This window comes from Trematomus bernacchii, unplaced genomic scaffold (genome assembly GCF_902827165.1).
Source record: "Trematomus bernacchii unplaced genomic scaffold, fTreBer1.1, whole genome shotgun sequence".
NCBI lineage: Eukaryota > Metazoa > Chordata > Actinopteri > Perciformes > Nototheniidae > Trematomus > Trematomus bernacchii.
Window position 1 is genome coordinate 9,468,645 of NW_022987313.1, and position 17,420 is coordinate 9,486,064.

Here is a 17,420-nt window from a genome sequence, read left to right on the forward strand (position 1 = left end):
GGGTTTCTAAATGAATTTCAGACTGATGTTTTTAATGGCTTGCTTTACATGTCAGAGTACACACATTTCTAATTTCACAAAGCTTACAGTGTTGATGGAAAAAAAGCAGCCTTTTTCTAGGGCATCATCCCTGGAGGTTAACACATGGGTCCCTCTGTCACTTTCCCCCGGCCAGCTATGATATTGGAAATTATTCAACATTAGTGTGCGCAGAGCCCGGGTAGACTTGGGGTGTTACTCCCTTGCAGCGGGGTGTCACATTGAAATAGAAGTAAATTAGCTGTCACCGAGGCTCGGCTTGGGATCTGCTGCTATGCCTCAGAGAATATCCCTTTTGTCACAGGGTCTCTCCTCGCTGCCAAGTCGATGCAAGGCAACAAGTCATTATAGCTGCAAGAAATAAAGAAGCACACTATAATTTGAGTCAAATGGCTTTCTTTATCTGAAGATGAATTGCCACCATAGAAATGCACATGGCTGGATCACAGCACCAGGGTACATCACCTGCAGTGTGCAGTAGTGCTCATAGAAAGCAGTAGCATTAGGGTGTGATTAAGTCTCTGCTTCTCCAACAGCAGACAGTTTCTCTCTCATTATCTACGGGCCAACATTATGTGTGTGTATAGCAGGACTCATTACCAGCAGCAAAGCCCAAGGGGCAGGGCAGATTGGCTCAGTCTCAAGACAACAGGGTGAACACAGCTGGCTTTAAAGGGTATCCGAATTCATCATTCCACCATTCCCACATTTTCTAGATAATCTAAATCTAAAGGAAGCTACACAAAGTATTCAAGTAAATATGGTAGGTTTAATTAAGCAAAAAGGCTTTAGCGTACATCCTTTTGGTCAGTGCAAATCTTTAGTTTGGTTTGACAATACATCAGAATGAATGACTTTTTTTATTTGAATTTGAGAAATTACAAGAATAAATAAACACAACTACCTTTGTTTTTGAAAACTCTGCTTCCTCATTTTAAAACTACACAATGATTTTTTTTAAGTAGAGAAAACGATCAGATAAGGGTTATTTGTGGGGGTGTTTCATTTAACAAACATGTCTGAGGTAAACACAAAGAAAACTAATTATAGTGCAACATGTATAGTAACACATCAGCAGTATTAAAACTGTGAGTCAATAATCATGACTGAGAGGAATGAAACAAATATTATGATGCCGTTATGACCCCCAGTGCTCGGATTGAGTAACGCACGGCAAGCAATGCTTTTATATAGAATACAGTATTTATTATTACATTAAAAGAACAATACTGAGAAAAATGATCAATCTTGTCTAATTAAGATAGCACTGTGTATACTTTGTATTTAAAGTCAATTACACACATTGCAAACACATGTATCTTGACTTACAGTACAACACTGCTACAAGGGACCACGTAACGTAACATAACATAGCTACACAATAAAAAATTAAAGTATCAATATGATGCCAACACACAAAAGCATAACCCGTACGCTGTACAAAATGTTCGTTTCTGTTACTTTCTATGTGAACTGTGTAGTGTTTGAGAAAATAAATATTAAAAGGAGCACTGACAACATCTTGTGTTCATATGAACAATGATACAGAGCAATATCTGAAGCCTCTAACCTTTCTTCTGCTGTTTTATCAGTAGGCCATCTTATTTAATAATAATAATAATAATGATGATGCACCTGTGATATACACAATAAACTTCTTGTTTTCCTCTGTTTTTCATTTTATGTTTAACATAAATATTTAGTCTCATTATTGATCAAGAAATGATCAAACAAATTCTGCATTATTTCACTAAAATATATGGCATTCAGTTTCAGTATTTTGTGAACGGTCCGTTACAGTAAAGGGCTCCTTCTGCTTACTTAAAACTCTTATAAATATAACAATGCTATTTTTTACATTTTTTGTGTATTGTGTATTTGTGTATTGTGTGGTTTCAAAATATCCATACACACTTCACAAATGTCCTCATATTTGGTGACATAATGACAGGCTTTTTTTGACTGACTGTCTAACATTAGCATTAAAACACCTTGACTGGCATTATACTAGTAAAATACTCACTATTTATAACCAATAACTGAAACATTGAAGCTAGATTTATACATGCTGCCATAGGGGGGCAGCACCATACTCCCTATGGAGGTCCAGTGTGTGGCTCTAGGAGGAGGAGTCCTCCTCCACAGGGTGGAGAGCGTTCCTCCTGAGCAGTGTCTTTAGTGTCTCCACCTCCCGCTCGGCTTTCCTCAGCTTCTTACGTAGTGTCTCGTTGGCTTTCTGGAGCCTCTGGTTGTCCTGGGAAAGACACAGAACATGTTAAAGAAGCTCAGTAACTGTGGTGCATTCAAGTATTTTGCATTTGTTAGGAGAAATGACACTTACTGTTTCCAGAGATTCATAGTTGGGTTTGTTTTCCTCTTCTGGCTCTACAGGCTTTAGTGCAACGGACGCTCTGTTTTCCCATTTGGCACAGTGTCGCACTTTTCTCTGGGGCACAGGGCTGGGACACGAGGTGAGCGTGGGCGCCGCTGGGACCAGCAGACAAGGCTGAAGGACGCCCGCCTCAGGGTCTGCAGTGGAGAGTTGGGGTCCATCTGTCTGGGTGCCACTATGGACCTTCTGAGGCCTCAAATGGGAGGCAACTGGAGAGTCTGGGCTCCAGTCTTTACTTTCATCTGGCGGGTAGGGGAAAGGACATTCATCTGAACCTGGAGAGCAAACCATTATTAGTAATCATTTCATATGGAAAATATACTTGACTGTCTCAACTTCTCAGCCTTTTATTAAAAAGGAGAATAAGCTCACTAGACAACAACCACAAAACAAAAATACTGAACTCTGTCTCATATGAAACAAAGGCCAGATACACCATATGAGGAATAGCACGTCACACAGACTCATTTATAGAGGGGCTGTGCTAATATAGCCCCCTTGTTTTTCATTTATGTTTTGGTGTAAGTAAAATCGAAAGTCCTTCTGTTCTGAATATAGCAGCTTTCTCATGGCAGGTGGGTAGCTTCAGTTTTACTGTAAGTGAAACGGTTCCTACTGACAGCTGAAGGGAAATCACCCTGACAATAGACCCTGTGTCCTCGGCTGCAGAAAACTGAAGTGAAATGCGGTAAATTATGAGTTTTATTGTTTTCATTGCAAAGTGGCAGGCAGTGATTACAATAAATAACACTGCCAGGTGGCACCTGCTATAAGGACTTGATTGGTGACATGCAAGGTGCATGTGTGTGGTGTGTGTGTGTGTGTGTGTGTGTGTGTGTGTGTGTGTGTGTGTGTGTGTGTGTGTGTGTGTGTGTGTGTGTGTGTGTGTGTGTGTGTGTGTGTGTGTGTGTGTGTGTGTGTGAATCAATAGGACTGGTAATGCTGGTAATGAACTCCATCACTCAAACCCACCCTCAGAGGGGCCCATGCTGACAGGCGTGGTGCTTGGCGTCGGACTGTCGATGGCGTTGGTCATTTTGGCGTTTTTCTTGCACTCAAACGCCACCTGGTCCTTGCACAGCTTATGGCAGTTCATCCCGCAGTCTGAGAAAGCCAAAAGAATGCACACAACATGTCAGAGCAGGAACTAGCGTTAGTCGAACATCTACAAACTGACATTTCTTTGAACACTATCACTTCTATAAAATGCAAATCTCAGACCTCTGCATGATAACTGTCAGGCAAACAAATAGCTTTCAGATCTTTTGAGGGAAGGGGGAGGGGGAAAAACTGTGGTTCAGGCTGCAGCCTCTCTTTTTTTTTCATGTTCTGCAAGTTCAGCTATCTGTGTGCAACACAGAAAACCACACTACACCGTCTTAAGATAGCTTCACATTACCTGCTCGCCACGAGACACTGTGTGTACCTCTACTGATTTTTAGACATTACACTGACATGTGGCCAAAGATCAACATGCTTAAGTTGCACAGTGTAAAGTGAAAGAATCACCTTTGCATCTGTAGCCTTGCTTGATAACACCCCACAACTGTGAAGAAAAACACAACTGTATTTGCATCATTGAAGCCTAAACAAAACTAAAAACAATGTCACATTTGGTAAGAGCTTTTAGATTGTGATATAGCTTGTTAAGCCGTTTCTATATATTATCATACACCAAATGTGTGTGCTGACTTACAAATCCTGAGCAGTTGTCACAGAAAGTGGGTTTCATGTAAGTGGCCTCCTGGAAGTTGTGGACAAAGCCAAGACCCAGTTTGGAGCAGATGACACTGGCACGCATGAAATATGCCGTGATCTCCTTTCTGCTGATAAGGCCTTCCCTGAACAACCACAACACATACACAGTATAACTTAACAGAAGAAATTGAGCTGTAAATGAGACAGAATGAATGGGAAATAAACATTTTCATATCTTAACTTCACACTTTAATGTTTGGTCATGTCTGACCTGATTTATGTGTGTGCACTCTCATGCCACATGGGTAAACACCATACCTCTCTGTCATTGTGTAATGTAAAACAGAATCACCAACTATAGTGGTTTTCATATTAAGGTATAAATGAAGGATCACATGTTCTTCTGTGGCTTGTAAGAATCATGTACCATTGGATGTGCATGAGAAAAAGACGGAGAATATTTAGAGGTGAGGGTTATGGTTAGTTCTACCGCTATTTTATGTTTCCTGTTGCTACACTCATCACTACAAATACCACTTTTTCTTCCTCTCCTCTGAAGTCATAAATGAGCGTGTGTGCTCGACCTGTCAGACGAAAACGTACTTCTCTTTGTCCATGACACAGAAGGAAAACGGAAAGCTAGCAGCAATTTTCTCAAATTCCACATGAGATATGAAGCCGTTCCCGTCGTGATCGTAGTTCTTAAACACGGACTGTGAAAGACAAGAGGCAAACGCCATTGTTACATGACTGTTAAATGTACAACAGGTGCAAGAGAAAGCTGACAAAATGGCAGCATCCAGAAGAATGGTTAAAATAAATTATTGATAATGGTGATAAAACAGCTTTGCTCAGAAGCAACGTCAAGGCTATACCCTAGAAAATAGGAAGCACTTACGTCCACCATTCTCTGCACATGTTTGCTGATGGTTCGGGGGTCGGGTTTAGGAGCCACTCCTGATGCCCAGTCCACAACCAATGGAGGTCTTGAGGGGGTGGCTGGCTGATAGAACAATTATTTGTCATTAAAAAACAAGCCTGAACAACATGAACAATATCATGTGAGCAGCTCTCTTACTCCAAATCCAATAACGGCTTTCAGACACAATACTGGCGATCTAAAACCATTTTTTAAAAGCTGACTAATGCTCATGACATAAAAGTTTTTTTTTTAAAATGTTGGCAGTGAGTAAAATGAGAAAATCGGCACACGTGATTTGTAAATATGTAGATGGAACCAGAAGCTGCTTAGCTTAGCTTAGCAGAAAGAATAGAAAACGCTAACTTTGCTTTGATCCCCATTTCCTGTCTTTAAGCTAAGCTAACTGGCTGTTGGCTTCATATTGAGCATACAGACATGAGACGATGAGAGTGGTATAAAACTTCTTATCTAAGTTCTTAACAAACTGACAAGAAAGAGAATAATTGTTTCACAAAATGTCAAACTATTCAGTTGAGCATTAAAAGCTTTTTTTGGCAATTTAATTTGACTTCTAGCTAGTTGACAGGCTAGCTGCTTCCCAGGGTTTCCAGTCTTAATATAAACTAACCGGCTGCTGGCTACACCAAAAATATTTAGCATACCAACATGAAAGTGGTACAAATCTTTCCATCTAACTCTCAGTTGGTTGTTAACTTTAATGTCTCTGCTTCTATAACTCACAGGTGCTTTACAGTTCTTGGGTTCCCTGGTGTAAGACAGTTCATAGATCTCATCCTCAGTGTAGTAAAGGTCCAAGGACAGCTGCAGGGAAGGAGAGGACACATGTAAACACTTGGGAAGTAAAGTTTTTTTGTATATTATTATCCTTGAAACATGTTTTGATGAGCGCAATATTAGGTCACAGTTTAGCTGTTGTTTTTTCATGGGCATTCTGTCAAGTACGGCTAAAGCACCGACACAGCGAGCACAACAATATAACAATCTGAACTCGCTCTCATTCACACTCAGTTCATCACCCACACACTCATAGATCATAGACTCTCATCACACCCACATGAGCACGGACAATCCACATGCTGTAATGCACTCATTTGCATCTGTGCTTGCATTCAATACAATCTAGTGAATTACATGAAGCTAAATAGCTATTTTTAATGGAATCTTAAAGAAATGTTGGGCTACCGTCAACAGATGGACCAGGTCCTTGTTAGCATCCAGCCTGGGAGGGATCTGCTGGAGCTGGATCAGCTCATTAATGTGGCTGTAGAGTGCCTGGAGCTTCTGGACATTCACCTTGTTGTCCTCCACATAGTCTGACATGGCTTCATTGACTGAAATCAGATCTTTGAGGTGGACGCCCAGTATAGGGATTTTAAAACCTGTACACCTGTTGTAAGCTTGTCGGTAGTTGTCATAGTTTCTGCAAGAGGATAGCATGTCTGTCATCTCGTTCAATTCTGGGGGGGGGGGGGAAATAATATTTTATTTGTTCAAATGGATTGGCTCTATTATCAGCTGTATTTTATGTAAGTTGGTTTCACTTTACCTTGGTGACCTCACTGGATACATGTGAGGTGGTGTCCTTCAGTCTGGAGATCGAGCTGTGACAAAGCCCTCCCACTACTGCCATTAGTGTATTATAATTGTGCATAAGATGTAGACTCTAGTGGATGCACACAAAAAAAAAGAGCACACATATCAGTCTATCCGCGCACTCACATAAACACGCACAATTAAACTTGTTCCAGGTAGGCCTGGTTATATAATCCACCTCACTGCAGTTACATAAGCCACTTACATTGTTGGCTTTTTCTTATTGCGCTCTGATATCTCACTCTTTTTTGGAAGTGCTTTCCCCTCTCTTTTCAGTTCTCTAATTCGTGCTGTCACTGGAGCATTATGGTGTGAAATTATTTTTCCACACCCGTGGGTTTTATGGTTGACAGCAGTGAGCAGCAGCAGACTGGTGCATTAGTGTAACAGTGCAAGAGGTCCTCCAGAGTACAAGCCTGCTTAACGGCTCCCTGAAGCCGGGGCACCTCTTCCCAGCAGGCTGCATGCAGCTTTACAATGAAATGGTTTTAACAAGCAGGGTCTGCACTCACGAGTCATGTCCCTTTTTCCCACTTCCTCAAACTCTTCGCCATCTAAGTGTGTTCCACTTGATGACTCCATTAGCCTTCATTCAGTTAATATTTTTCTATTGGAAACATCTTTGGGTTTGCTAAAAGCCTGCATCAGAGCTCTTGAGAATCATCACCACCTCTGTGAATATTCATGATGCAACTGGCAATTATGTAGCATCTATAGAGCTGTTCAGGATGTGACAATAGACTGTCATTAGTTAGATAAGGTGTTTGAACAATAGCACGTAGATGTAAGCAAGAGAAAATGTGTCAACGGAGTTCCATTTTTCAACCAGGAACAGAAAGTGTAAGAGTAAACCACTACCTGTGCCACGTGGATGAACTTGGTGAAAACCTCAGCTCTGAGCTGAGCGGTGGGCCTGCTCAGCACCATCAGCTGAACCCACTGTGAGACACCGTTACACAGGGCGATGGAACGCTCCATCGGGGGGATGTCCTTCATGCAGCAGCTTCGAATGTAATTCTGATAGTCTATAAACTGAGAGAGCACAGAGAGGAGCATTGACTTGCTGCACGGAAACTGCAAGGCATTTCCCGTGGGGAGGAAATAAACTAACGGTATTCAGATCAAAGAAGATGCATGACAAATAAACAAATCACCAATGTGCAAAAGACAACCTATATACACTGGAATATACTCACTGATATCCTGCAGAAGGACTTGAATTCCAGGAAGGTGAGATGCTCAGCCCAGCTCGATGGGCTCCAGGTGATCAAAAAGAAGAGAGACCTTCCTCTTTTTGCTTGCTGTTAGCTTTGATCTTCTGGCTGGCCTTCCACGACCAGTCCCGCCTCACTTCTAGCACACCACCATTGAACATTAGAACCACCAAAGGATAGCATGACTTCTTAAACTGGCTAATTATAGTTTTAAATACAACGATATGGTTGTGTTTATCAGAACTGAAATTGGTTATGTGGCCCAACTTCTTCATTGTTTTTAAGCTTTTAGTCATGAAGCAAACACTTCCAAAGATACCAATACACTGAATTATGTGCATTTTTGCGAATTATAACTTTTATCTTGGAAAGTCATATTTTAGTTCTATTTAAACTACTTTTTCAACAAAAAATATCTTCACCCAGTTCAGTGGTTCCAACATCTCAAATGTGAATATTTGCTGATTATTTAAGTTTTATTTTATAGTTTATTATAGAAATAATAGGACAGATGAACTGATAACTCATCTACAGTCCAATGGGTAAAGCACAAGTAGCAAAGCGGTTAGGTGTTGTTTAATAGAAGACACATCACGTATTTTTGTCTTCTAAAACCATGAAAAACAAACATATGTTTGATCTATCTTGACAGCTACATTAGCAGCCTTGAAGTTTTACAGTGCACAGTTCAAAGTCTGTTAAGTCTTGATCGTGACTGATTTCAGTATTTTCCGTGACTGAACAAAAAACTGAGTGTCGTGTCGGCCTTATTTCGCAGTTCCAGCTGGTCAGAGACTAACACTTACATCCATTTGGTCTCTAGGAGAGCGCAAAGATTGCTCCTGGCCCTGCGCTCGGATCATCTCCCGGAACTCATCCAGGCTGTCGGACAAGCTGTGGTTCAACCGGAACATCATCCAGAATTCCTGGATCCAATGCCTGGAAGTCAGAGAGGATACCATGTGAGTGACGCTGAACACACAACTACAGTTAGAGTCTTACAATGATATCAGTGTGTTAAACTGACCTGATTAGGTAGCATATCCTTTGGCACTCCATCGGCTGCTCATTATCCATCGCTGTTTTAAATGTGAGGAATTTTGGTTAAGAAGCCGATGTTGACTGATTATTATCTGAGAAAAGTGTGTTTTTTTTATTGTCTATTAAGTTGAAGCTGGGGATTTACGTCAGGAGTCAGCTACAAGTTTTAGGAGAACATTGTATCTGCTGATCCTTGACATTGCTAAGGGCAGAACCTAATCAACATGTGTATTTGTCTGCAGGGCTTCTTTTGTACAAACAGCTCATTAATAAAAAATAAATACAGCAACTAAACTAAAAGGCGGAACAGAAGTGGCATTTGGTGATGTGGGAGGAGGCGACTGGCATGGGAAAAAAACTCTGATGAGCATCACAGAATGAATCATTCTGGCATACAGGAGAAAGTGAAAAACAAATGTCCAAAGAGAAGACACAATCAATGCCTCATATACAGTGGAACAACTGTTGATTAATGTGCATTGTTTAGAGGTGGGAGATGTTTTATCAATGTCGTCAGCGCACTGCCATACATATTCCCACAAAAACACTGCCCTACCAATCTATATACAGTACACACAAAAGCATGTCCTTATGATACGAAACAGACTGACACTTTAGCTCTCAATTGGCAGAAATCAGCTTGAAGTGATGCACATAAAAAGGCTAATTGCGTCATGGGAGCAGAAGAACTGCCCACGCAATCCCAAAGCCAGACTGTGAAGAAGGCTGTTAATGGCCCCCGTGTCTCTTCCCTCATCCTAACCCACTCACTGAATTTATTTGATGTCCTTTTGGGTCTTCTGCTCAGAACGAGAGGGTTAAAAATAGCAAGGGGCATTAGGCGTTGCATGCTATGAAGTGGGTTTGTGTGAGCAGGGGCCTCTTTAAGCAATAGAGGGTCAGTGTTTATTTATAGCTGAAGTGGACCTGTATGTGATGAGGCAGAGGTAATTAACACCTGAAATGCCAAGGCTGATCACGGGGGCCAGTAGGCTCCTCTGAGAGGTTTTGTGACGCCACTGCTGTTTCCTGAATGGAAGACTAGATTACAGGCACTTCACTCAAGTCACAAGGCCAACAAAAGGAAAACATTTTCTGGGTGTGAATATGGGAAGATGAAAGAGACAGAATCGAACATTTTGAATGAGTCTTGGTACACAAAGGCCTTTCCTGGAAGCCATCCACTATCGGTCTGACGTCATTTCAACCTTAAGGGTGTGGAATAGCCAGCAGATATCTGGACCAAGGCTTCCTATTCCTATGCTGCTAATTATTAATACGATTTTTTGAAGCTAATAAAAAGATTAATCATTGTCAGACTATAGTCAATAGATCTCGAGATTGAATTTTGGTTCAATGAGTTCTGCCTCTTTAGCTTACAAGCAATCAACCAAAGCCTGCTCAAAAGTTTATACATTTCCGATACAAAAATCTTGTCCCGTTGCCTACAGGTTCTGCAAATGAATCCAGGATATGTAAATGTAGATTGACATTACGATAACAGACTATTACTAAGTGCATGATGGAGAGGGGAGGGGAATTATAAGACAGAGATGTAAATGGTGCACAGCGTTGACAGAGTAAACACGAGCTGCCACTTGCCTATCACATTTTACACTGACAGCTAAGGCTGCATTGTGAGCCAAGTAACAGCTTGATTGCCCGTTGCTGTTGACAACCAAAGAAAAGCAGCACAAGAAAGATCCAATGTTGGATTTTGGTGCTCAAAAGATTGGCATTGATAAGCAATGTGCTTGATGGATGGCATGTGTTTTTTTTTCTCGAGGACCACTTCTTCAACAGCCTTTCTCATTTGGGGGGAGTTTTTGTATGTTATGTCATAAAGGTTGTATCTTAAGATTCATTTGAATAAAGTAAATAGCAGTTATAGCCTTATGTTGAAAGGATATAGAGTAGTGAGCTTGTCCAGCAGGTCACTGGAGGAGATGTGGATACGGTGCATGGTCAGGGTGATGTTCAACAGGTGGCTGCTCCCACACACACACCCGTCCGAGTCTGCAAGACAAAATGCACACAACTAAATTTACCCTCATTGCTCCAATTAAGAAACAACGCCTAACACAACAGCAACACAAGTCACAGAAGGCATCCACTAAAATATAAATGTTGCATTAAAGGTAATTCAGTTGAGTTGTTTATGAAACCAGAATCTGTGGAATCTAACTTAATTTAAGAAAAAGGCTAAATAATATTCTCAAAAAACTAGCCGCTGTAGCTTTCAGTACTACTAGCAGTAGTAGTAGTTGTTGTCCCCAAAAAGGAAAAAAGGAGCTTTTTCTTCAGATTTATTTTTATTATGAATGACTATTTTGGGATAAATTCATGGGTAAGCCACTCTTTGCATATAAACCTGCGGATGCAGTTGTTCATAGATTATTCTAGATTTTTCTTTTGATTACAAATAGGATTATGTTATATTAAAATGTGGACTGGGTAGAGGACAAGTAATAACCGTTCTTCTATATGACGTTTCAACACTGAATAAAACGTATTATGTGTCACGATTATAACCTGTGAAAATCATAACGTAAACATTTCCATCAATGGATAAGACATGGTTATGAATGCATGATGAATACACTAACACATTTCATCATACTATCCACAGACCCCTTTCCTCCGATTGTGTGAACCTCTGCAGCTTGCTCGTCTCACCACCTTTCTCACTTCCTTTTTCCTTGCGTATATATCTCACTTCCTCCCTTTGTAACCAGACCACCTTTTCTTATCTTGATAGTCTTATTTTACTCGACAACTGACATCTTGAGACTCACAGAGTAATAAACTTCCCTGTTGACCATTAAAAGAAATGAGCCTACATGTGTCTGAAATATTACATGACATCACAATGCCAGGTCTGACCTTTAATAGCAGAGAAACGCATTGTAATGCCTGCATAAGCAAAGCAACAAAGCCACTTCTCTTCCAGTAAACTCAAAACCACAGCTACGTGCAGTGAATTAGTTGCTGACATAAAAAGGAAGAGCATTTGATTTAGTCTTTGGAAACATTATTTATACATCATGGGGCTGTTAACATTATTCCTACAATATGTAGAGAACACACAGTACTGAAAAATTGAAAGCCCAAGAAACATTTGTGAGTTTTTCTCCAGCTGAGACTTGTTTTCCTCTAAGCTTTAGCAGTATCTTGACACCATCAAGGACATCAGGCATCTGTGGACCCACTTTTAAACCATATCACCTTGGAAATATCTCGGACGCCATGGCAACATGTTTTCTAATCTTTGTTATCTGTAAGCAACTCACCACTCCAGCCGCAGCTGACTAATCCAGCCCTCATAGCCTGCATGGGGTGTGTTTTTGTTTGTAACACACAGCCACAACCAGCCAAACCCAGTGAATATCATTACCTCACCAGTCAAGTCATTAAGAGAGTAAAGGAGAAGGGAAGTTAAACGATTTCTAGCAGTGAAAATAACATGGTTGGTTACGCTTTGATGCAGTGAAGAAATGTGTATATAAAGCAATACCCATTCTTCTTCTTTCTTTACATTGTGGTGAACTGGGCTATAAGCCTGTTTTACCTAAATTATCAATTTACACTCTTCAGTTCAAAGTCAATCCTATGGCAAATGCACAACAGGAAGTCATGACTCTCCATCAGTAAACATTGCTCCATCCTTTTTTTTCACAACTTTCTTCCGACCACTAACCCTCTCTGCGCAGGGTTAATTGAAGGAGGAAATCCCCTCCGGACTGTCTGTTCCTGACATGGAAAATTAGGAAAGCTGCCACCGCTTCACTGGATCCTGTGTGATACTGTCTTGTGATAAACACAGCCAGGGCACGCAGCACCCGGCCCACTTTTAAGGTTATCTCAGACATTTATCACCCTCTCCAAGGCTCCGTGTCGCTTTTCCTTGTTTTGACAGAGCAGACTGGATGGTCTCTTGTTTTAGAGGGAATCCAAGTCAGACACAGAAGATGGTATCTCTGTGTTCTCTGTAAAAACGTCTCTATAATAATTCAGGACTCAACTTTACAAGACTTGTGATTGAATATATACTTTCGAGCCGTGATTGACGTACTGTACCAACTGTACGGCGTACATCCAGAGATTGTGGAGAATTCTGACTTCTTTTATAAAACAGGAATTCATGATTTGATTTAAGAAATTATTATCCACAATTTAAGTGAGCTATACAAACACGTGAACACGACATAAAGAGAAGTGTGAAAACTAGTTAGAAAGCAAGCTAAAAGTTAGCTATAGTAGCAGTGGATAAATGATAGATAGAAAGCAGGGGTTCCTACAGCTTGAGGCAAAGTTCAATTTCAGATTTTATGACTTTTTTTGGTAATGAAATTCAAGATTACTCTACATTAACCAAAAACTAAAGAAATACAATCATAAAGTATCATTGCTAGTTTGTTAGCAGTTTCTCTATCCTCATCAGAATGACGATAATCTGAAAAGCTTTCGGTTATAAAATAGATGTGACCAATTCATTTGAGATTTTAAATCGAAATGTCAGACGAACAGTATTTCTATAAAGCTTCTTCTATTGTGTTGGGCATTTTCAAGACTTTCAAAATATTGATTTATGACCTGAATCTGATTTTAGATCATTTATTTCAATGTCAATATTATTTCACATTTGAAAACATGATGAGTTTCATGTAAGAAATATTATATCTAATAAAATGAAAACCTTTATAAATACAAAATAATTAAATACACATACATTGGGGCCCAACACTGCCTGTTCGGTGCAGAGCGGTTTAGGAGGTGCGATGATGATGATGTCAACAGCTATTGATCCACACTCATAGTGCTGGTGCATTTCAACAAGGCTGGTTCAGCATCTGAAGGACCACTGTTAGGGGAGCGAACCTTTTGGCTCAGCGAGGCTTGAAGCTGCCATCAGGTAATCCTTCAAATAGCTCTTACGTGCACTCTCACATTTGAAAAGGTGGCATCAGGACTCGTGGACCTTAGGGGTTCGCCTGTGATGTGGGCCAAGAGAAGCGAGGCTATGTTCTATTTTATCAGGAGAAGCTGTTCAAGGACATCCCCAGTCAACACACACTGTACTCAGTCAGATACCATCATGTGCAGTGACACTGAAATTACTTATTGAAGCGTCAATATGCTATAACACTGATCCTGAATTTTAACTCTTCTTCCTCGGATTAATTATCTTCCCTTCGTGAATCTGAAATGAACAGCAGGCTGTCCTTGCTACTGGGTTTACCGCTCCACAGTTATGGGATGTCGTTTATGCGCAGCCCATTGTAACGCCTCTTCATTGCTCCTGTTCCATTTGTGTAACCAGGCAACGGCAATTTGAAAGCTTGTCTCTTCAGAGACGCAATCACCATAACTCTGAGAGCACTCCAGTCAACTTGATGAAGCCAATGATTATTGCTTGATTGATCCAGCTACAGCCTACTCAATCACTGCTGTTTTCTCATTTAAAGAAACCTCCATATAGCTTGCTTATAATGAATCATCAATACTTTAATCGTAAATACAGTGACTGTAGAACCATAGGAAATTATATAATAATCAATCAAATATTGATATTTTACAGGTAAAATAAAACTAAATCTGACTTAGAAGCATGAGTAAGATTTCAAAACATAAAATCCTACATTAAACACAAATTAATTCAGCAGTGTTAAGGAATCCCATTTCACTTTCAAATGCAAAGCTTCCCACTCCTTTTCGTTAGAGGCCTGCCCAAACTTGTTGAATGTTTGCAAGAAAAAAGTAGTGGGAAAACAGAGTCTTCTGGGAAACCACAACAAAATGTGATTTCACGTAAACTAAGGCTTATTATCTTATTGTTTCTCATAACAGAGTCAAGTAGTGCAGGAAAGCATGAGTCAAACAGAACATTCCAAAGAATAGGGAGATATTGTTGTTGCATAAACATGGAGCACAAAACACCTGTGTGCCCAAACTCAACACAAGTGCCAAGGCAGGTCAGCTGGACTTACCAAAAGACTGCAGACAGGCCTGAATGAGCTCCTCCCAGCTCCCCCCTTTGGTGAGGGGACCCAGGGACATCATGGATTTAGTGGGGACAGGCTGGGCCGGGCTGGGTTTGTGAAACCTGTGAGGACGGCCTGGAGGAGAAACTCTAGACCTGGAGCTGCATCCTGGAGTCGCCCTCCTTAAAAAAACACCAACACAACAGAGGGCTTGTTGTAATGAAAGTGGGCCTTTCTCTTTTTGCCCATGAGGACGTATTGTACGTGCAGCAGTTTCAAACCATAATCTTCTGAGACCACAGGCTATGACACATAACGATCTGCGTAATTGTCACAAGAAATTGGAGCCATTGTTTGAATTTAACCCCCCCCCCCCCCATGGAATTTAGCTTTTCATTGTTCTCATTTCCTTCCTTTAACTGGGGGAAATACCGGTTGATTGCGGACATCCAGTTTAAACTGTTGTGTGACCAGTAAACAAAAATGTGTTCGAACATGGCTGTTTTAAATGCAGCATGTCAGAAAGTAACAGCAATTGCGATTAAAGAACCTGTGCGTAAAATCATCCGGTAGCATCAATTTAGTTTTACGCACGAACATAAAGAGGCGCCTGTTCATTTACAACCAAGAACAGTCACTAACACAACTCCGATAACTACACATAATAAAGAAACTGTTGAACCTATGCGCAACCTACACGCCAGCCAGAAAGTCCTGTATAAAAAACCACGACAAGATTATGAGACTTACGCATCGTCCTTTCCCTTCTCATCCGACGTTATACTTTCGTTTTGGCTTTTTCTTTTGATTGACATCCCATGGCGAGGTACTGCGCGACGAGCGGCTGAACTAGGCTGTCCATCTGTGTTCTCCTCGATGGGAGCATCTCATCGCTCCGCTGGGCCCCGCGGTCTCGGCAGCATTGTGCTGACTCGTCAATGAACGTTACACAATTAAGAGTCACGCAGTCTGTGTGAGAGTGGGCGGCCGTGGCGTGGAGCCGGGCTGTCACTCACTCACTGCAGCCTCTGAGCTCCACCAGGCGGGACCACTTGCGTCAAAAGTCGTGATCCTACAAGGTTTTCACTTTACAACTTTGAATAAATAATTACTTTGGATGGTATCTCTTTCACGGGAAAATCCAACTAAATGAGAGGCAGTTAATACATGTTTTGTGATTTCACTCATTTGAAACTTTAAAAAGCATTGAAAAAAATATTGCTCCTATGTTGATCATATTTGAGTCTCCAAAACTATAGTCTTTATTGGCGTCCTTGACATGAATGCATTTTGGAAAATCGGTGAAATGTGATGCCTTCTAGTTTACTGAAACCTTTTTGTTTATTCAGACTGCTGAACAGGAACAGGGTGGACCTTCCTCTAAAGATAACAGTGGTTGTAGCTTCCATTAGGCTTATAAGGGTGAAAGTTATTGTACATTTATGTAGATAGTCCAAGAGACTGTTTCCAGATGTTTTTCAACTTTAGGAAGAATCTAATCACACTTCATATTATGCCAATGAATAACAAGTGTGCTGACATTTGATAGCTGTTACATCCAAGGGCATTAAACATTTTAATTTAAGCGATGACATATCATTATTCAGAACATTTTAATATCACAATTGTTTAAAAACTAAATCTTGTGTGTTTAGATGACTTTCCGCAAGTGGAAATGGCAAGCAAACACACCAGAGTATGAACAGATATCATGTGAAAACCCTAAGAGATAATTGGAAAAGCAATTAATCACAGATCTTCTATGTCTATAAAACATCCAGTTTAAGCAAATGGGAAGCTGTTTAATTAGCTCTGAAGCTTTGCGTTTGGCCCTTATGCACTTCACTTTAACTGAGCGCAGGAGGAGCCACACATAGCACAAATCCTTTTAAGGTGCATACAGTTTGTGATTAAATCTGAGACAGTGCTGTGCCTCCCTCACCCCTGAGCGTCCTCCCTTTGACGAGTTGCCTCCCTTTGTGCTGTCCACAGACGAGCAGTATGAGTTCACATGTTTTCACAGACGGAGTGAAATTGTGAGAACCTATTAGCAGCTGGCTGCTTCTGATAAGATAGATTGTCTGCACCCATTGTGTCAATGTTGTTATCAGTGATACCTGAAGCCTGCCCTTATGTGCTCCAGGCACACATAAATCTGATTTTAATGTTTTGGTCATTAAATTCTGCTGGCAGAATATTACATGATAAACAATTATAACAGTGTTAAAATAACAATTGGCATATTTGTAATGATTTTTGTTATAGGAACAAGTAAAGCCGCATACACAACTGTTGCCTCGTGTGTCTCCACCATACAGTCCATGGTCCTCACCCAACCTTAGACCAACAACACAAATAATTAAACTCATATAGGTGCACCTCCAATACAGTGAGGGACTTGATTCAAGATAAACCATTTTTGACATAATATGATAGTTTTGGTAGACCATATTGCTACATCTGCTTTAGATCTGGAACTCTGAATGGACCCCATGCAAAAATAACAAATCACAGGAAGT

At 40.7% G+C, this 17,420-nt stretch overlaps 1 protein-coding gene across 1 annotated transcript; it reads right to left on the bottom strand.

Annotated features, from left to right (window-relative positions):
* Window positions 1-1,220: 1,220 nt before the first annotated feature.
* LOC117473473 (RAS guanyl-releasing protein 1-like) lies at window positions 1,221-15,829 on the bottom strand. Its single transcript, XM_034119092.1, is given in 19 exon segments — window positions 1,221-2,293; window positions 2,381-2,706; window positions 3,404-3,535; window positions 3,941-3,977; window positions 4,128-4,272; window positions 4,733-4,842; window positions 5,028-5,132; window positions 5,793-5,873; window positions 6,255-6,530; window positions 6,619-6,735; window positions 7,524-7,697; window positions 7,862-7,909; window positions 7,911-7,967; window positions 7,969-8,015; window positions 8,682-8,818; window positions 8,907-8,969; window positions 10,831-10,936; window positions 14,908-15,083; window positions 15,652-15,829. Coding segments are annotated over 19 exon segments (2,337 nt in total). The 5' UTR covers window positions 15,717-15,829; the 3' UTR covers window positions 1,221-2,158.
* Window positions 15,830-17,420: the final 1,591 nt, after the last annotated feature.